This window comes from Betta splendens, chromosome 22 (assembly GCF_900634795.4).
Source record: "Betta splendens chromosome 22, fBetSpl5.4, whole genome shotgun sequence".
NCBI classification, from domain to species: domain Eukaryota; kingdom Metazoa; phylum Chordata; class Actinopteri; order Anabantiformes; family Osphronemidae; genus Betta; species Betta splendens.
This window is the reverse complement of record NC_040900.2, coordinates 4647744-4669014: the sequence shown is the minus strand read 5'-3', so window position 1 is coordinate 4669014 and position 21271 is coordinate 4647744. Positions and strand designations below refer to the sequence as shown.

The 21271-nt window shown below is 47.9% G+C and overlaps 1 protein-coding gene across 3 annotated transcripts; it reads left to right on the top strand.

The window, feature by feature from the left end:
• Window positions 1-111: 111 nt before the first annotated feature.
• rcan3 (regulator of calcineurin 3) lies at window positions 112-21194 on the top strand. Of its 3 annotated transcripts, none has more exons than XM_029139710.3 (5): window positions 112-271; window positions 1123-1394; window positions 16366-16539; window positions 17051-17222; window positions 18473-21194. In XM_029139710.3, the coding sequence occupies exons 2-5, from the start codon at window positions 1179-1181 to the stop codon at window positions 18625-18627; spliced, it is 717 nt and encodes a 238-aa protein (XP_028995543.1). In that variant the 5' UTR covers window positions 112-271; window positions 1123-1178; the 3' UTR covers window positions 18628-21194. The 3 variants fall into 3 exon arrangements, with proteins under 3 accessions (XP_028995543.1, XP_055361797.1, XP_028995544.1); XM_055505822.1 differs by having other exon boundaries at window positions 116-266; XM_029139711.3 differs by lacking the exons at window positions 112-271; window positions 1123-1394 and adding an exon at window positions 9116-9391.
• Window positions 21195-21271: the final 77 nt, after the last annotated feature.

The window sequence follows — 21271 nt, the reverse complement described above, 5'->3', positions numbered from 1 at the left end:
CGCAGCATCCGCCCCTTTGCTGCGCTCTGATTGGTCGCTGCGAGCTTCCGTCGTCATCCCATTGGCCTCACCTGCGGTGTCCTCGCGCGCTGGAGTAGGTTGCATCACGCAGTGTCCAATAATCCAGTAATAACAAACAGCCGCGTTTGACAGCAGCATCAAAAACATCAGATCCGCTCCAATCTTTCCGGTTAAACTAAAACAGGCGATAATCGAGGTTTTAGTTCGCTTGCGATGGGTTGTTACCGCCGTGTTCACTGACAGCGGTGAGGTGAGTAATAATATTTGACCAAAAGCGTTTAAAATTAGATTAAAACCGTAACTTCAACAGTGTGCGCGCTGCTTGCGACTCTGCGCTAACTTTCACACCATTTTTCATCGTGTTTTTCCGAATACACGCATTATTGGCATTTGGGAACAAGTGTACTTGCATCACAACCCGCCGCTGGTATAATAAACCAGATTTTTATTCAAGCGCTTTACGTAATATGTGCAGGGGTTTCCTTGGAGTACACGCAATGCGATGACGTCACGGTCCTCTGTGGCCATTTAAGGTGTAGATATGTGATGTCATGCTGTCACTAGCATCCAGCTAACGCTTCACTTTTACTGACATTAAACGATAGCAAAAGACACGGATTTAAGCTTTGAAACGACACCTACACGTCATTTACCCCCAGATTCCTGAGATCCGGTTTATTTTATATTGTTATTGCTATTTAAATAAAAATTATAATTAAATAACACTAGATGGCACTGTAACCACTGTACTATACTGCGTGAAGACAGCGTGTAATTTTCCTGTGTGATCATGTATTTCTAACATTTGCTGTCTAGTATACAGTAACTACAAATTATATATTAGTCAGGTAGATTTGTCACATTCTTTCTCGATTTACTGTAAAGTCAACACCTTTTTGATTTCAAGTCCATGTTGGAGAAAACAAGCATTTTTTGCATTTTATCGATTTTAAAAATAATTAATTCATATTGGTTCAAAATATTAGGAACAACAAAATCTACAGTATCCTAAAGCACCCATAAAATCAGCCTGTCTAAAATCAGCAGTACTTTAGTTGACCTGCTGCTCAATCAGCTGCACAACTACCCCTCTTTCCCCAGTTTCCAGCCTCTGTGGTCCCCGTTTGCCTGTCTGCAGCCTCCTAAACGGCGTCACCATGCTGCGAGAGAGCTCCAAGGCGTGGAGTAATGGCTCAGAGGCCTACAGCAGCGATCCTGAGGAAGAGGAAGAAGAGGAGGAGGAGGAGGACATGGTGTTTGGGGAGAATGATCAGGAAGCCACGGCGGAGGAGATGATGGATCTGAGTGACCTCCCCACAGCTCTTTTTGCATGCAGTGTCCACGAAGCTGTGTTCGAAGGCAACCCGCACAGGGTGAGTGTGTGTGTGTTTGAATCATCCAGCTGAATGTCACAATACATCCAAGACTCAAAGCCCAGCAACATGTACATGACGTCATCCTCAGCTTTTTCTCCTGTCTGTTGAAGTCCAGTCAAGCTGTGCTGCTGATTGCTCCACTGTGCAGACACACACACACACACACACACACACACACACACACACACACACACACACACACACACACACACACACACACACACACACTGCTTTTATGTATTGGCCATGATTGCAAGGCAGGACATTAAAATAGGGCTTGAGCAGACCCGTATTAATCTACTGTATGTTCTGGTGCATATCATTTATCATGTGTCTAGTGCAGATGTGGCAGCTGGAGTAACTGTTGCAGATGCACTGTACATTCCCTCTGTTACATCTTGACCAGACTCCACTGAACAGAAAGCCAAACAAAATATTTATACTTTTTCTGGCATTCTGATCCAATTATACTGTCCGTCCATGCCTGCATCTTTCCAGCTGTCAGATTTCATCTCTCTCTCTCCAAGTGTCCTCATCTCTCATCCTCTGTTGAGCCTGTCCCTTCATCTCTTCTCTCTCTGGTCACGTTCATGTTAACTTTACTTTCTACTTTTATCCTTTTCTCCTGTTCTCCTGCTGTGTAGCATTTATCCTTGTATGTAAATGGAAGGCAGCGAGGCTAAATATGGCACAAGCACCAAATCCCTTTAAATGAATCACTCCTGTTTTGTGAGCTTGCTGTTTGTACACCCGTTTACTCGGTGCACACAACCCCCCCACCCCCTTCTTCGTTTTGCCTCCTCACTTCATTACGATTCACACTCTGGCTTTTAAGTGGAAATTCCACCCACACATCCTTCAGTCAGAGCATGTCAATAGATTGTTCTCCATATGATTCACTTAAATGAGCCAGGCCAAAAATAAGACTGACATTTTTTTAAACTCCGAAAACAAGGACAGGAAGAAATTAGGTTAGGAAAAAATGCTATATATACATAACATATAAACAATCTGTATTCAGTATAATAAACAGTTCATGATGTTTCCACAGTATGAACAGGGCTAACAGGGTGTTTTAAGGTTGTTTTTGTCTGGCAGCAGTGTGTCACATGCATATACACACTCACCCACAGTCTGTAACTATTCTAAAATTATGAAATTTTAGCTTTTTCTAACTGCTGAAAACTTGACACCTCTCAGCTCGATGACTACATCCTCCGTGAAGAACAGGGACACGGCAACCTACATTTCTGTGTCTCTGGGCTCTCTGCCAGCTTCACCTGCTGTGTGCGTTCTCATGGGCCTGCATAGCGGAGCATGGCTTGTTTCAATAGTCACACCGTGCACTTTTAGACTGGGAGCGAAGGGCAGAGCAGCAGAGGCAAAGACACACATGTGCCTCCATATTTATAAGATGCTCTTAACAGGCTGTAAAAGCCTGTGCCTTTCTTCTGCATTAGTGAAAAGAAAGTCAAACCTCGTGGCCTCTGTTTTTGTTAGTTGCAGCATTTTGTCCCCCTGACTAGCTTTTAAGTAAAATGGAGATTCTTAGAGTCTTAAATTAGACATAATTTTATCCACCATGTGTCAGTATTATTGCAATTATGTGTCTCGTTTCTTTTGATATGGTTGCTCTGTTCCACCAATAATCAGTCAGCAGGTGTAGGCAGGGTGCCCTTTTATTTTGAAATGCTCTACAGCACCCACAGAAAACAAGCGTATTCAGGTAGTGAAGGAGTCGGAGACAGAGGAGCATGTGTGCAAAGTGGATTCTGCTCGTCAAGAGAAAGGTCAGAGAAGCCATTACGGGTCGTTGCTCATAGTGTTTAGTGTGTGTCAGGCCTCATGGAAAAGGAGCAAGGTCTTCGTTGTTTTTCCTGCTGCTGTCGGACGGAGCTCCACCCGATTTAAAGCTGTTAGCAGTGAAGATGTAGCTCTGTTATTCCCTCTACGACCAACTCTAGGAAGAGTCCTGGTGGCTTCAGATCCCCTGTGTTTCACAATTATTATGACCTTGTGCAACTGGAAACATTTATAAAATTAGAAGTTGCCTTTCCAGGACCTGTTTAGTCTTGTGACGGTTCATCACAGAGGTGTCTGTAAGTCACATGGCTTGGCTTGACAAAATGCTGATTTAGTGTTATTTAAAATAGTTTTTGAGTCGTTGTGTTTTACACGCTGCTTTTACTTTTCAAAACTTTGTACTGCAATATTAAAGTAATATTAAGAAGTCTTAAGTTTTGATTTCCTAGTTTTTCTGTGCATTTTCCTGCATCACACACTTGTTCAACTTCTTAGATTAGATAATTTAATCAGACTAAGCACAACTACAACAACTAGCCACTGTTTGGACTGTTTGGTGGATGACGATCTGCAAAAATGTGAAATGCTGAATTGCTTTGGTGGAAACACTGTCCCACTTTACACTAATGCATTTGATACTGTCAAGCGGAGCGATGAAATGCATCACTGAGGATGTAAGAGCCAAGATGTGCAGGGGGCGTGAGTGTGTGTGTGTGTGTGTGTGTGTGTGTGTGTGTGTGTGTGTGTGTGTGTGTGTGTGTGTGTGTGTGTGTGTGTGTGTGTGTGTGTGTGTGTGTGTGTGTGTGTGTGTGTGTGTGTGTGCGCATGTGTGTGTTTTACATGCAAAACAAAACAGAGTGGTCATGTGTGTGTGTGGCAGAGACATGTTTGCATGTGTCACAGTCTATTTTTGTGTGCTGCTCCTGGGAGGGCGGCGCGGGGCGAACGTGAGGGACTGGGTGGTTGCAGGCTGAAGGTCAGACATGGTGCAGTGCAGAGTGAGCGAGCGCCGCCGGCCTGGATGTTATTCTGGTACACTGACCGGGGTTGTCTCACCGACCTGCTTCCTTTTGTTTTGTCTTCATATATCAAACTGAAAGCGGAGTAACTTCAGTGGCTGCACGTCAGCGCGCCTCACTGGGTGTAATAGTTCAGAAGTCTTGTCGGTGCCATTAAGTTTGCTGTTTGCTTCCAGCTCCTAGAGTCCAGTGGCCTGTGTGGACCTGCCTTTAAAATCCTTCATTTGAGACGACGCAGCTTGTGGCAAATGAAATAATCGATTAATGCGACGTGAGGCAGGTTATTTAAAGCATCGCACGGAGCTCTCCTCACTCCTGTTGACATTTCCAGAGATGAATGTGCTCCATTAATTGCAGCCCTACTTTCTCATGCGATTCGTCTTCGCGCCTCTTTGCAAACAAGAAACCATGTGCCACAAAAAGCACGTTATGGTCCCTATTTATATTGCACTCTCTCAGCAGGTCTGCTGAATATTCCACAAGGAGGCTTATCCCTGGGTTTTGATATCTGGGACATATCTCTAAAGCACATTAGTGTGATTAAATTAACTGGTGATTCTGAAATATCACTTCACACAGCTAATCAAAAACAGTTACATAAGCCTATGATGTCATGCTGTATTTAAAGACTAACATCGTTGCAGACTCCTAATGATGTAATAGTTTTAAAACACCGCTGTTTCTTACGTTGACACCCCTCACCTTCAGCAAGCGCCAGAGAAATGAATATTGGCTTGATGTGTGTATGGCTGCTGTGATAAAGACGACAGCCTGCCACCCACAGCCCCCCCCTCCCCCCACATGCGGGCCGGTTACGAAACTCTAAGATTTAGGATGCTGCCTTTTTATTGTTCTGAGCTGTGCTCTGGTGTTTCTATTTAAATCAAGATTATTTCCTGGTTCAATCAGTCTAAAAAAAGAACCGTTCTGCAGCAAGAGTAAAACACAACAACACAGCGTGAACTGTTATTTAACCGATGTATAAATGGACTCTTGTGATTCGAGGCGTTACCGCAATCACGCAGTCCATGAAATAGAAAAATGTTCTGTGGATGATTGCATAAAGGCATCGATGTGCAACATTTAGGAGCTGAACTTAAAATGCAGGCAAAGGTTTTACTTTGGTAAAGGTGATTCTGAGGAATTGATGAAAAATATTCCTTTCGTCTTGTTCATCTAGAAGCAGCTGTTTGGGAACAAGGGATGTTATAGGTCTTTGAGTTGTGCTGTTTCCTCCTGTTGCCTGTTGACTGAACTTGTTTTTTGGAACTTGAGTCTGCAAAGCCTGTCCCCTCGTGAGGCTTGTCAAATCAATTTCTGCCGGTTGTCACCTACAGAAGAACTATCGACAGCCTGTTGCTGTTGATTGTCGTCAATGCTCTTGTTTTTCGCTGCCATTACTTCACTGTGGCAAAGGAAAAACAATTGTGCGTGACTCTCCTGGATTCAGTTTGGTTTACTTTGCGTCTTGTTTACTCCTGTTTTGATTTCAATTGATAGTTTTTTCCTGGAATGCACTTTTTTTATTCCTTCAGATTTCCATCACACTCATCACGCCTCACAGCGGCCATGTGCATCCCATAGCTTAGAGTTTCTCTCCCCATCTTTGTTTACCTGCCTCAGAAAATGGCACCTGCACCACAGGTCTCTCCTTCCTGTGGGTGTGGGTGGGCCTGTTCCAGCAGCAGTGTCTGCATACAGGTCAGAGGCTATAGCCCATCCAGAGCTTTGACCTGATTTTAAAGCAAAGCGGTCTGTCGAAGCGTCGGCACGTGTCCTCCCCCCTGCGTCCCCCTCCTCACCCTCTGTCCCGCTCACACAGCTAACGTACTGTATACAGCAGCTCTCCAGTATTTTAGCCCCGACCTAAAGCGTTGGAGCTGAACAGCTGTTTGTTCACAGATGTGGGCTGCAAACTTGGTTTCCATTCTAACTGAGAAAATTATTGGTATTTATTTAGTTTTTGAAATTACTGAAATCCCAGAATATCACATTTTACTGTACTTGGTTTTGTCCTTAACTAGACTTATCCCAATATACAAAACAAAGTAATTTAGACCAATAATAAAATGGATACATCAGGAAATGACTCATCCTAGAATGAACCAGTGATCAAACCACCCACTGCAGACGTGCACATGAGGATAAACCAAGTAAACAACTTCTCGTATTCTGGCAGAAGCGTTCCTAAATCTCCTGTGATAACGGTCTCATTTCCTCTTAATTAGGAGAAATGAGTTACAGTTCTAATTGCCCGCTGGGAGTTGTCTGTCGCCATTTGTTGAAGCCGTCGCCAGAAGTCATGTAAAACTCCATCAACAGCTTTGCGGCGCTGCAGCATCCTCCCTCACATTTCAGTTTGTCAGCGCGTCTGCTGGATAAAACCACTCCAGACCCTGAATGAGCGCTGATGGGGTCTACATGTGTTTGTCACTTACAGTGGATGGCTGCTGTCTGCCTGTTCTCAGGCACTCACCCCGTCCTCACCTGTCAGCTCCTGTCTCTTCCTCTGTCTCTCGGGGTCTTTCTATTTTCACTTAGCTGCTCACCACCTTTATTCTCTGCTTCTCTGGGCTCCTCTGTTCTCGCCGCTCTTTCTCACCTGTACCCTGTAGCTCTTTCTCTCTGCCCGGTGGATACTCTTTTATCCTCGCTTCCCTCTGTCTCCCTCTGGCTCTCTGTGCTTGTACTGGGCTGCTTCCTTTATAAATAGCTTGGCCTAGATTACAGCAGCTGCATTGGCGCTGGCACCTCTGGGTGACTTGGCTGGGCCAAGCGAGGTAGCCTGGTATAACAGGAGACTGGCTGTGTGTGTGTGTGTGTGTGTGTGTGTGTGTGTGTGTGTGTGTGTGTGTGTGTGTGTGTGTGTGTGTGTGTGTGTGTGTGTGTGTGTGTGTGTGTGTGTGTGTGTGTGTGTGTGTGTGTGTGTGTGTGTGTGTGTGTGTGTGTGTGTGTGTGTGTGCGTGCGCGCGCGCGCGCAGTATCTGCATTCCTGCAGAGGCCGTGCTCTGGAGCTTGTTATGACATCATTGTTATTTCCAGTCTTCTGATGTCATATACACATGCACAGACCGTTTTGTGTTACAATGCCGTTTGTTATGGCCTTTGTCTTTTAGTGTTCACATTTCTGCATTGTTCGCTTCGAGCGTGCAGCCGAGCGTTAACTTTACAGCATGGAACATACAAAGCGTGCGCATGTGGGCCCGCGATGATGATCCACTGCCCTGGTTTTCGCTGCTGCTCCTCTGCAGAGCTCCACTACAGAATACAAATTCTGCTTGTCAGTGAGTCTGACACACCGTCTCACCCTTTGAGCATCTCTGCCCCCTCCTCTTCTCATCTGGTATCAAGTACATCATGCATGTTAGAGACTCTGCACAGTCTATCTAGATTTCTGTTTCAGCATAGCCTGTTAAGTTGCCTGTAAGTTGATTTATTTTCACTTTTAAATTTAAGGAATTATGGAAAAAAAGGTTTCAATTGCAACTGTATGGAAAATGAATTCCACTTAAGTAGCATTATACAACAATGCAGAGGAAAAACTCCTCCCTCCAGAGCTCTGAGGCTGAGGATACATGCAAAAAGGAGAAGGAGAACAACAGCTACAGGAAGTGAAGACACCTGAACCAACCTGACTCCAGACCCTCTGTGACACACAGAGGGTCTCCTGATTGTAATTGTAAATCCTCAATAACACCTTTTTTAACAAAGGCTAAATTAATAGTGTGGGTTTGTGAAGGTTTTGTGAGGTTTGGTTCTTTGCCACAGTGAAAAGTGAAAAAAATGAATTGCAGCTTGATCTTTTCCTACATAAAGACTTGTTCAGGCGTGTTGACAGTAGGAGGCAACGTGGGAAATGTGAATGAGCATCGGTAAGGGGGGGGGCATCAGAGCTGCAGAATAAGGCTGGTGAGGAGCGAAAGCGCTTCATCATGCACTACTTGGCAGCTGTGATAAAAAGATCAGTGAAGTGCATCAGCGTGCTTCGATAACCAAGAGAGAAATGAATATACATCCAACGCCGAGCAGCGGGTTTTAGAATAACCCATGCTTCTATTGATATGAGGCTCGTCCAACAAGGCATAAATAAATAATCACACCCTTTGTTGAACGAAGCCTACATTTCAGAAAGCAAAATTAGGAGGACTTGGAATGAGTTGGTAGGACTTGTTTTGAAGTGAGACCTGTGGAGCAGCGTCTCCTGCGCTGCTCCAACAGGAAGGAGCCATGTTTTTATATGGAAATAACAAACAGACACGAATAACCCTCAGTGCCCGCAGTCTTAATATTAATGGCTTATAGGTGATTTAGCAATCTATGCCGGTGTAGTAATTAATATTATGCACACACACAGCTGGGAATCTTCATCATAATTGCGGGGCTGCGATGTGAGACTGCAGCCGTACAGACGGAGCCTCCGTCTGCTTTATTGTGGGCGAATACGAGCCGAGTCGACCTCCAGTCAACAGCTCAGCACTAGAATCACCGAGAAGTTCCGGGTCAAGGAGGCATCTATCACCAATACTCCACGGTCCAAATTAGGTGTGTGTTAATTGGATCCATGATCAGCACACGGGGATGCAAACAAAACAAAAACAAGTTCTAAAACAAAACAAAAAAAACTTAAATATATTGTTATAATACGCTAGATTTCGTCCTCTATCTTTGGTTGTACCCGTTATTTTGGCCACGCACCCCTGCAACACTTTCCTCCTGCAGCTCGGCGACCACAAACAAAACTGGGAAGAAAAAGCGGATCGAGCCGGACCCCGAGTCCTGCAGCGGCCCCTGCACGCGGCGCCGCGCCGAGCCCCGTAGTGGCGTGAAACGCGACGAACGTGAGGATGGTGATGACGTCAATGTGGAGCCAGAGGGAGGCGGGAGGCAGAAGGGGCGCGAGAGAGTTTGTGCAGTTGCTGCAGCGTCAGCCTCAGCGGCGGGTCAGTGCGGCGAGGAATCCAGCGGCAGCGCGCTCAGCTGATCGAACCGGGCGCAGTCCGGACCGAGCCTCGAGCCTGTGGAGGAAGAGCTTTTACCGGAAGACTTTTACTTCGTTTCGTTATTTCCCACCGAACAAGGAAGGGAATGCCATCGATAAATATGAAACTGGAGATGGTGACCATCATCGCCTGCGAAGTAGACATCGAGGTGTTTACGTCAGATAAAATGCAGGTACGGGCTTGTTTCTCGCCAGGGTGCACGTTGCTCCCAAATGGTGATTTTGCCCTTGATGGTGCGATTGTGCAGCGGTTCGCTCCGGACGGACGGGACTGCGTGTGTGTGCATGTGGCGGTGACGTTGGATGCAGCGCTCGCGCAGACGGGAGGATTTTTATCAATGGGAGCCGCGCGGGTCGCGACGCGCGCGCGGCACGGCGACTGGCGCCGGATGAATTGCAGAAAGGGGCCAGACGCGACCCGAAAAGAACGCGCTGAGTGTCGCGTTGCGGGCGCGAGGTGCGTCGCGGGGTGATCTTGGAGACGATGCGGGAATTTGACGCGGGGGGGGGGGGGGGGGGGGGGGTTCGTCGGAAGTGCCTTTGCAGTCGTGCAGGGAAAGAAGTGAGGCCGTTTTAGACGCCGTCGCGGACGGCAGCGATGCAGGTGCAGTAGGTCAGATGTGAGACTGAAAAAAAAAATCCTGGCATATGTCAGAGAAATTCTGCCCACGTCATATTAATGCTAATAATCCAGTCCATAAATAATTCACCCATGGTCTTCTGAGGAGTTGTTATTAATGCCACGGGGGAAACTGCTAACGTATCGCTCATATTAAATAAAATATCAAGTTGAAGTCAGTATTGACCAAGCGAAACACTCCCCGAGGACATGTTTTATTCACGTGTCCTGAGGTGCAGGTTGGCTATTTGATACGCTGCCTGTCAATCAAGGATGGGAAGGTGTTCAAAGTGAGGCCCCTTCGGCGGCTTTTAGGGCCACACAGATGGTCCGCCGATGCCCCGTGTCACTACATACGCCCTCACCTGCCGGCCGCGTGTCTGCCGGTCTGATTGGACTCCTCATCGAAGCCCCCCCCCCCCCCCCCCCCCCCCCGTCTGCTGTATTTCAACAATAATAAAAGGCCTTGCATCTCGCGAGCGTCCTGGAGGAAGCATACGTGCATGTGAGCGTCTGAGCCGCCCCGCGGTCTGCATTCCCCCAGTGAGCCACACAGCTGCCGTGTTAGACCCACACCCTCGTCACACTTTCTAACCACCGCGGAGCAGCCAAGGTGAGAGACACCAGTCTGTCGGCCTGTGGTTGCGTAATTACACTCATTCTCCTCTGTGGGTACAACGCCAAATCCGGCTTGTTGTTAGCGTCGCTTCCCACACAGTTGCATCAGGGAACTTCGGCTTCGTTGTAATCTGCCTCTGCTGTTAAACCGGGATCCGGTCCAGCTCGGATCGGGCCACTTTCGCCCACGACAGGACAGTCTTGAAAGGACGCCCTTAAAGAAAAGGGTGTCCGTGCACAATTAAAAGAGCAGACAGTTGGTTGATTCTGGAATGCCACAAAGAACACCGCTAATCCGGGTTTCTGGCACGGAGGGAGCGGCGGGGGGCGCGTGGGGGGTGTAGATTAAAGCGCTGCACGTGGGGGGGGGGGTCGGACTCTAATCGAGCCCACCCCCCCGTCAGCCTGCTCCTGTTTTTATTATCGCTGGACGAGATCTGAGCCCGTCGGAGGGCTCGTGTTTTCATTAATACCCCTGAATCTGGAGATGAGACACAATAATCGGACTCCAGTTTCAGGGCGACGCAGTTTGAGTAAACTAATATCAGGACCGCTGCTATTTGTGGACGCCGACAGATGAGGCAACGCTTGAATGAGGGACGTGAGGAGAATAAACGAACGGCGGGTTATTAGCTGCGTTAATGACTGCGGGGTGATTGTTTTGACACGGTTGAACCCCCCCCCCTCTGGTTACATCACAGAGGTGACGGACAGCTCGGGTCGCTGCGGCCACTGCTTCTGCGGGCTCTTATTCTGAAGGGCTCCAGTTGCATTTTTGGGAGGAAACAAAGGGCCATTGTTGCGGTTGCGAGACGTGGGCCGGCGCCCGTCACAACGCTATTATCACCTGGAGGCGCGTCGGCGGGTGACAGCACAGGACGCACGGTGAAGGTCACAGCTCTTCGGCAGGTGACTGTGTCACTGTGACGCCAGCCTTGACAGTCGCCTCGCGCACTCCATTCAGCCGTGACATTTGCATATAATTCATTTAATTATTCGCATCCCAGTTTGATGCCTTTCAAGTTATTTGCTCCCTTTTCTGTGTAAATAATAATCAGCCCGTCAGCCGTGCTCTCCTTTCATGAGTGCCTCTCTGGCGCCATTGTATCACTGAGTGAAATGTTTTCATTTTAATGAGGACGCACCGAACGCGGCTGCTCTGGGCCCCGGGTGCGTTTGGATTTTCTAGGACTTTCACAGCGACGTTTCGAGAAACGATAGGTGAAGTCGCACACTCGGGGGGCTGTAGTAACACCGACACAGTCGCACAGTCCAAGCACAACAGTGAGTCAGCGGACTGGCAGACCTACGAGCGCCTCCGTCAGCACACGCATCCCCTCGCCTGCAGAAGTTTCCAGTCATTTTCTCAGTCCGTCCCGGCGTCTGTCGACTCGCATGTCGTCTGGGCCGTGTGTCTGTTCTCAGGCGAGAAGGTGGTTTGCAAGTATTCGGTACTTTAAAGTGACCCCAGACTCGCATTAAACCCACTGTTTGGATTGGGACCAGGTGATGGGGTGAAAGTAGGAGGCGGAGGTGCAGCAGCAGACAGTCGGGGTGGATGTGGGCTTTGGTATCACGTTCTGTGCTGGTACGGAACCGGATCTGCCTCTGGGCAGGGTTGAGCGCTCCTGGTGTGCTGCAGGGGGCTCAGGTGTGCCCCCCCCCCTCAGTCTGGGCTCCAGGCAGATGGAGCCGAGCAGCAGAAACCTTAGAGACGCGCCGCGGCTCAGGTGTCGGCTAAAGGTTAGCGCTGCGTCCGCTGCGATGACGTAGAACAAAGGCACAGCCACCTGGACGGGGTGTCTGGTTACCACGTGGCCAAAAGGCTCCGAGATACGATTAGAGGCCGCAAAAGGCCTCGCAGCGGAATGTGCTGAAGGACCGCAGGGTTAACTGACCAGGACACAAGATGGAGGACCGCATCACACAGTGATTGGCCTCGTTAATGACGTTAAATCGGTGATGCTTTAATTAAAAGAAAGATGCTATGAAAAGTTAGAAAATGTTTTTAGCTGGAAAAAAACCTTTGTCGAAAACACGAGACGTCTCATCTCGCGTCAGTAAATGTCACTGAAAATGTCACTGTTTAAAAAAAGTTCCCGTCAATAGTTTAATAATAACGCACTTCCTCAGCATATACAAATGCTAAATATATGCCCCACGTCATCAGGAGACCTGTGCTGCATCATCACCAGCATGGATCCGTGCGTGAACATGCCGGTTACGGTGTTACGGTAGAGAAACATCTGCGCGTGTGTTACAGTTAAGTGACAAGGAAAAGCTCCCGCCTCAAAAAAACCCATAACGGCCGCTCTGGTGATAATGGCAATAATGTGTCCCAGCGTGCTGGAAACTGATTTCAGTCTCCTCGCAGCGGCCCTGAGGGAGCGGCGGCGTCGATACCGCTCCCGGCTTGAGTTATCGATTCCCGCCGCGATAAGTCGCGCGCCGCTCACGCGGCTCTCGCACAAAGCGTTTCAACACGAGCTGCTTTTGTTGCTTTTGTAACGCGGAGAATTTGCTGCTGTCTTTGTAGTAATGGCTGTTTTGACAGGAGCTGTGTTTGTGTCATAGCTGTTGGACACACACACACACACCCACACACACATGATCTCACCCTGATCCTTATCTTAGTCAGAAAAACACCTGTAAACCAGAATGCGTGAGCTGAAGGACAGGTGTGTTTACTTACACAAACGTGGCTGTAAGTATAAAACGTAGAAGGTGCAACAAAGTAATCACAAGTCTACACTAGAATTAATATACTGTGTATACACATGTACATGTGACTTACCTTCAGCTGGTATCTTTTGAGTATTTAATCAGTATTTGTAGTGTGTTTTGGAGCTAATTGCTCGTTGTAATGGAACCGCTCTGGAATATGTGCAGTGGGAAGTTGGCTTTAGTTTCCTGAGCGGTCATGGAAAACTACAGAATGCGATAAGCAAAAAATGTGCTGGAGTTCTTACGTTCTGTCATCCAGCTCAGCCTGCTATCGCTCCAGTCTTCTCACCTCGTCCGCCCTCATTAGCCTGGTGGCGGTTAGTCAGTAATTAAAAGTGATGGTCCACACACTTAAGAAATGAATTTTCTTAATTATTCCAACACAAGCTATTTATAGCGTAACCCTGTCCCCGACTCACTCAGATTCTCGGTGGCCTACTTCGCCGACGTTCACCCAAATCCCATTCAAGCAGGAGCGTGTGGATTAGGTTGTGCTAAAGCCGCGCACGTGTCGCAGAGAACCACGAGCGATTCATCAAAGGAATCAAATGAAACACAGAGTAACCCTTCGTTACATCGCAGTCGCGCCCGTTTAATCTCTTTCCATTTTGATCCAAAACGCCGAATGGTGTTATTTGACATTTGCCATACAGTAGAATGGAGCTATGCTGTGGATTACATGTGATGTCATGAGGTCAATATTGTTCCAGCCTGAATGAGAAACCAGATCAAAATAGATCAGCGTGACTCAGTCAGCGGAGCCACACAGTCAGTCGTACCTTCACCTCACTATTTAACTCAGATAACGACTCATGACTTTGACTCTGCAATGAGTATGAGATGCAAAGAAACGCACTGCTTTGCTGCGAAGAAAAAAAATGTGCTGCATTTCAACGTGGACTCATTCTTTCAGTTCTGATGTAAATCATCTAAACCGATCTACTGTATGTCAGACCTTGAAAAGTCATTCTCCCCAATGTGACCCTTTCTGCGCACGGAGCTGTTGCTAATTGACACTGATCCCTAAACACTGAAGAAACCGAGGAAGGCGCTTCAGGTCACAGTCACCTTTCACAGGGTTCCACCTCCAGTAAATCCCCCACTTGTCTCGTTCACTAGCAGAGGTGTGATGCAGAAATGCATGTTAATTCACCCGCCCCTGTCAATCACTGCTGGTCATTGTTCTGCCGCCTGACTTCGACCCGAATGGCATCATGTCGGCATCGGCCCATAAACCTGCGCCTCGTCCCCTGAGCTCACGGCTCTCTCCTCAGACGGCTGCGTATCCGGGCGTCCGACCCGCTCCCCCGGTGCCGGTGAGTCATGTCCTGTTGACAGCCTCTCCATTAGCGTCAGAAACATAACGGCCTCATTACCCAGGAGGCAATCTGAAAAACTTCGATCCTCGCGGAGCTGCTGGACACTTCAACTTCGCGCGCGTGCGACCTCGCTCCGTCTCGGTCGCCATGGCGACAAGTGGTTGTGCAAACACTTGCGAGTCCAAGTGTGTCTCATAGACAACGGGCACAAAGGGAGCGCGGGAACAGATGAGCGGGCCACTTTTCAGCGGCGTGTAACTCGACGAGCCTCCTCCTCCTCCTCTTCCACAGGGATGTCCGCTCGCGGCGGCGGCGTCCATTATTGATGGGCACGCTCACTTGTTGCACGCCAGGCGGCCGCGGCTCCGGCTGCTCGTGGGGTTAGAACCTGAACAGTACCGGCAACTGTGGAACGCGATCCCGGAGCGTTCCCACGCCTGCGCTCGTGCCAGCGCGTCCATTTCGGTTTGGGAAGTTCCCGCTGCGGCCGTGTTCATGCGTTCGGGCCTGTGAAAGGCGAATCTTATGAGTTATCACGCGTGGAGCTTGATGACATGTGAGTCATAGAGGCAGGACGAGGCTCATGGAAAATTCATGGCTTGAATAAGGACTTAAGTGGCCTCCGCCGTTAGCCCAAACAAGTGCTTTGTTGTTGTCCCTGCTAATCACAATCAAACCCTTCTTCTTCTTCTTCTTTTACTTTTTCTTCTTCTTACTGCTGATTAAATATTTAGGTTTAGTTTCATTAAATATCATGAAATGGCCACAATAAAAGTTATGTTGGTTATATGGTTACAGGTTATAACACTCACAGTATTTACAACACACAGAACTATACTGTACATGCAGTACAAGCTCAACAAAATTGGTGCAATGTCCCTTTTGAGTACAGTTCTTTGACTGTTTACACAGTTTAAGAAGGAACCGTTGCTTAACCTCTAAGTTCCAGTTACACGCTGGTCCTTCATCACTGGATTTTTGGGAGTCAAGAAATTCAAGCATTCTCGACTTGACTGATTTCTCTGCTTCCTAACTTGCTCTCTGTGTGGTAAACTGGACACCTGACTAAAGGGGGCATCACGGAGTCCCAAGGTGAAGCCAGCGCTGGGGTTTCACACTGCACCACCGAATGCACCTACAATAAAAGTTTACAATAAAACAAGGAGCGAAGGGAGGATTTGCGAGCGGGAGCGTTGATCTGCTTCTTCTTGCGACGCAAACGAGTGACAGTGTTCGCCGCTCGCTGAAACCCGTCATGTGTCAGACGGGTTGATGGTGCGACGCCTCTGCAGACACAGAGTGCTGCTGTGTTTCAAAAGCGTTATCTGCCTGCTAGCGTTAGCGTCAGGGTTCTGGCTGTCACGTCCTGCAGGTCCAGGTGTCAGACGCCCCATCCGCTGCCTGTATTATAATAGAAAGCAGTGTTGTAGCTGTTGGGGAACTGGTCTCGTTAATAATTGAAACCATGGGGATCTGCGTCATTGCTTATACAGTCTTGATTTCTGCTTTCATGATAACCTTCCCTGAAGTCAGCCCTGGCGTGCTCATCACCCATCGCTGCTCATGGAAAGAACGGCGCTCCGCTGCCACGCTCCCGTCTGCGCGTGCGATGGTCGGCTAGGAGACGGAGAATAGCCCCGCTGACAGTTCCCTTCGGCCCCCCGCTGAGCTGTTTGATTGAGTTCACAGCTTAGGAGACCAATTTGGTGTCCTTGGAGAGTTAAAGCCACACATAGAAGATGGGAATATAATATACAGTAAAGTTAAGGACAAGGTGTGATGCATGATGGGAAGGGGGAGCGGTGACACAGAGAAACAGCACCAGAGATGAATGCAGCTTAACCCGATGTGTCTTCATCCTCCGCAGGAGCGATTCGAGGCGCTGTTTAGGATCTACGACGAACAGGTGACCTTCCAGATGTTCAAAAGTTTCCGGAGAGTCCGGATCAACTTCAGTACCCCAGAGGCCGCCGCGCGTGCTCGCATTGAGCTGCACGAGTCGGAGTTCAACGGCAAGAAGCTGAAGCTCTACTTTGCACAAGTAAGTGTCCGTGGAAGGGTCTGGGAAAGGGCAGGGAGGGGGCCTGGGAGCCCGACCGGCCCCGAGAGACTCCGCTCGCTCGCACGGAAAGTCAACAACAAGACAACAAGCACACAAAAAAAAAAAAAAAAGAGCCTGACGCTGCCAAGATTTAACAGTTAGAACCGTTTAACATTGTAGCTGTAGGCGTGTGTGGATCCAGATAGGTTTATATATCAGATGTCAGTAGTCAGCTTATAATTTATGCTTGTTTTATCACAGACACATCAGCAGCCACGACCCTGCTGCACATCTCACTACTTTGACCTGAGAGGATTATGGGTTTTACAGATGCCACATGGAGGAATTGTAATTTTGGCAATTGGCAGCTATCAAAACGGCAAAAGAAGGAGCCTGCAAATAAAGATTGAGCGACTGAAACTGCTCTTTCTGACCTCTGGTGTAAAAAAATGATGATTATAGCGATAGCTTTTCAGTTTTCTGATTACATGTCATGTTTTGGCCCTTTCAGATCCAGAATGGCGACGAGGACATCGACAAGTCGTACCTGGCGCCTCCTCAGCCCGTCAAACAGTTTCTGATCTCGCCCCCGGCTTCGCCACCCGTGGGCTGGAGTCAAAGCGAAGACGCCACGCCCGTCATCAACTACGACCTGCTGTGTGCAGTAGCTAAGCTGGGCCCCGGTTAGTGAGAGATCACACACAGACGCCTTAAACACACCCATAAAACAAGCCGGCTGAAAACAAGCACGTATAAAAAAGTAATATTTGATGCATTCATATGAACTGCAAGCAGAGATGATTTCATGCTGCCCAGGAGGATGTCACAGGACGGGTGTGTGTGCAGGAAGCAGTCAGGACAAAAGAGGAGCAGACCTCGTGCTCGCTTTTAGTTTGTAGCTTTGGGCTACAGGTCTGGTTTAGTCAGTGGATTTACAGCTTGGCCCCTTCTGGTCCAGGCTGACGATAACAGCCCCTGTTTCCACAGGTTTAGTCTAATGATGTCATACATAAGTGCATGTTATGGACCTTCTGAAACGATTTGCAGAGAAATTGCTATAATTTAAACAATGACCTGATCTGAAGTTTAAAAGCACCCATAATCATGAAGGCCACACCTCAGACTAGTGGCCGTGATGCAGATCTTTTGATGTGATGAACGCGAAGACAGCGCGCTTCAGCCCGGTTAGAGTCTGCAGCCAGCGTTTCATCCCGGTTCTATCTCCTCCGTCCGCCCTGTCGACAAGATTTTAGATTACAGCAACCTTTATAAAATGTCAGCCGGCACGCGGTGAAGGTGCAGCGCGTCCACGTTTGCGTGTGCGACCTGCTCACGCCGATGATTCTCACTCTGTATTCGGTCCCACGCTCCCTCCATTCCCTCCTTTTTTTTCATTATTGACAAAAATCTGAATAAACTCTCCACACGCGCGCCCAGTCCGGCCCCGAGGACCGCTTTTGACGTGCGCTGCCGTTGCCATGGCAACACGGGGCAACAGGAAACGGGTCCTCTGAGATCGGATCGGCTGCGGCTGCGTCGCGGCGCGCTGACTCCCTCTGTCAGCTCCCCGCGGTAACAGCAGGACTCCATTCACCGGCCGTCCCTCTGTTTGGCACCGCGGAGACGGGCCGGCGGGCCAATTTCCTCCCGCCTGGCAGCTGTCTGATCTGGTCTCCATGGCGACCGTGATGCAATCTCGCAAGCGCGCGTCCGCTTAGTGTGGCGCCTCGACAGGTGGCAAGACTGTTTCAGGAACGGCCCTTTGTTGTGTCTTAAATCTCTCCTTCCTCAGTAGATTGTGTTATAAAAATCTATTTGTAGACTGTTAAAATGTGCGTTTTTGGTAAATTATTGCTAATTCACCATCACGATCTTACGAGTATGTCCTTAATTAACAATCCTTATTCAATGAATGTCCTGCTTTGCGCTGTAGGGGAGAAGTACGAGCTCCACGCAGGGACGGAGTCCACCCCCAGCGTGGTCGTCCACGTGTGCGAGAGCGAGACGGAGGAGGACGAGGCGGCGCGGCCGAAGCAGCAGATCGTCCAGACCCGACGCCCCGAGGGACCCCCCAAAGTCTTCAACTAGAGAGGCCTCCCCCTTTAGCCGGCACTGGCCCCTTAACCCGCGACACACCCGCCCCCCCCCTCTCTCGTCCCTGCAGCCTGCGGGGAGCGCCGACGCCCCTCATTTCAGTTCAACACAAACCAACGAACATTGCTGGAGGACGGTGTTTGCGGGGAGCGTGGCATCGGGATGAGGCGGCGGGAGAGGGGATGGATGAGAACCACACACATGCTCATCACACTCTTGCGGACAGCGTGGGGAGCGGCGGGCACGCTCGCCTCCATTGACCCCCCCCACTGCCCCTCCTTTACAGCAGGAGGGGTCCGAAACCCTGTCCCGACGCAGTCACACACACTCAGCTCTCATTGCTCGTTCGTTCGCCAGTCGTACCTGTCCCTTCGTTAACACGCCTCAAAACAAAGACATTTCTCCTTTTCTTTTCTTTTTTATTGACATTTATTGATGATTGACATTCTATTTGTGTACTTTCTTTATCATCCACATATCTGCTGGTTTGTCACATCAGCTCGCATTACGGTTGAGTGTGTGATGTTCCCACTCTTGTCTGCATGTATATACCGTGTTACGAAAAATACACAAACACTAATAAAAGATATCAAGAAAAAGGAACCTATTTACAGAAACATCACACGCAGCACGAAGCGCCATATGTGACTAACAAAGTTGTGGTGGTTGATTTTTATTTTTTTTGTCCTTTTTTTATTTGGAGAGGTGTTGTTTTTAGCTGAACTACTAGATGTGTATTCTTACTACGTATTTGATACCCTGATACTTTTTGCATGTTTAGTCAATTCTGTAGATGAGGAGCTGAGATGTTTTTTTTTATCGTCGTTCGTGATGACAGGGAAGCGAGTGCAACGTTCCCGTGCACAGTTTAAAGTGACAACTTGGGGGCAAAGCGAAGCGAAGCTCAGCGCGATTTTAGAAGTTTGACACTTCAAGGCTGGCAAATATTCATTTGTTGCTGTTGTTGGGATTTGATGGACCCCCCCTCCTCCGGTCTGGGGCCTGGGATGAGTCTGTTTTCTTATTCCTTTACCCTCTTGGTTCAAGCGATTGTGGGGCTCTGGACCGTTTCCTGCTGCACTCCAGACTACTGCGCTGCTTCTTGCTGTAAATAGCCTTCAACAGTAGATTCGTGGAACTAGTCCCTGTGGAATTTTGGAGTTTACCTGAAAGCAGTTTGCTGAGAAAAGGGAACTTTAGGTAGCTTCATGAAATCTCAACCAAAGCATTTACTCACCTCAATGATGATTTTTCATACTGATGTATATTGTTAAACACCAAGAAATCATACATTACCAACATAACTGCAGTACTTTATTTTCCATTTTAGAACCTTCTGTTTGTGGTATTCTGTGGAAAACTGCTTAAATAAGCTTCTTTAAAAACTTCATTTCCTGTGTAATACAGCCAAGAGTCCCATATCAGATCTGTGTACATCCAATTTAATGTTGATGTTTTAGCAAAATATAAAAGTTAAATCAACAGAAGCTTCTAATATTTGTCAACTCTGAACAGCATGAAATTTAAAAAGATGTTTTTTTTTGCTATTTAACAATATTAGTAAGCAAAAGACAAGTCCATATGCATGCGAGCACTTTATTGTCAATGTTCTTTTCCTCGACATAAATTCTTTGTTGAGACGACGTAGGAAGCACATTGCTTTTCTTCTGTTTCTTATTTCTGTTCTTTAATCTCAAGCCGAACACCTGGTTAGCCTTTTCACCAGCATATTACAGTGAGTGAAACACGCCACTTACTCGTTGCTAGTGTAAACCTTGGAGAAGGTCACGCCTTGGGGTTCTGTGGGAGCAGCGTAGACGCGCTTTAAAAGCTGGGCAGGACGACGCCGCAGAACAAAATCCATGTCTTTGCTGTTGTGTTCGTCCGTGAGAAACATCGTCGTATGTTCTGGGAAAGCGAGTTTCACGTTGGGCAGAAAGCGCTTTCATTGGCGCGACAGTGAAGCTGCGGTTTTGAGCCGGCAGCAGATTGGTGGAGCTGCGCATCGTGATGAAGAGGACGCAAACCTGAAGGTTTTTTTACTCTCTGCAGTCACAGTGTAGAGACCTGGGTGCATTTTGATCACATTGGAACGAAAATGTATATTTATGTACATACGCCAAGTGTCCCAGTGTGCAGTTTGTTACAGCTTCTCTTGGCAAAGTTGTAATGGAAAAAAAAAAGTTGTAGAAAAATATGTAACAATAAGTCCTGAAGATGCTCGAAGTGTCACTGTGTTGTGTTCAACATGGACTCTGTTTGAATGTTTCTTTGATTTCTGGGGGAGCCCGTTCTGAAAAGGTGGATTAATACCGTTTGTCACTGTTGTACTGTTTCTGTTGAAGTATGATATCGTGTCTCGTATCGTAGGAATCCAGAAAACAAAGTAGCAAAGCAAGCAATAATTTACAGTTCTACAATACTGGTCTGTGTACTTTCATGTTCGGTACTTATTTCTCAGCAGTGGTCTCTGTCTCTTACAGTATCTGCTTCTATTTGTGTAGTATAATAGTCCTTTGTTTCACTTTGAGAAATACATAAAGACTTATTCTTAAAAGTCACGTTCAGTGTTTTTTGTATCAAGATTTTCTTTATTCGCTTCACCAGTGGAGCCTAGAGAAACAGAAGCTCAGGCAAC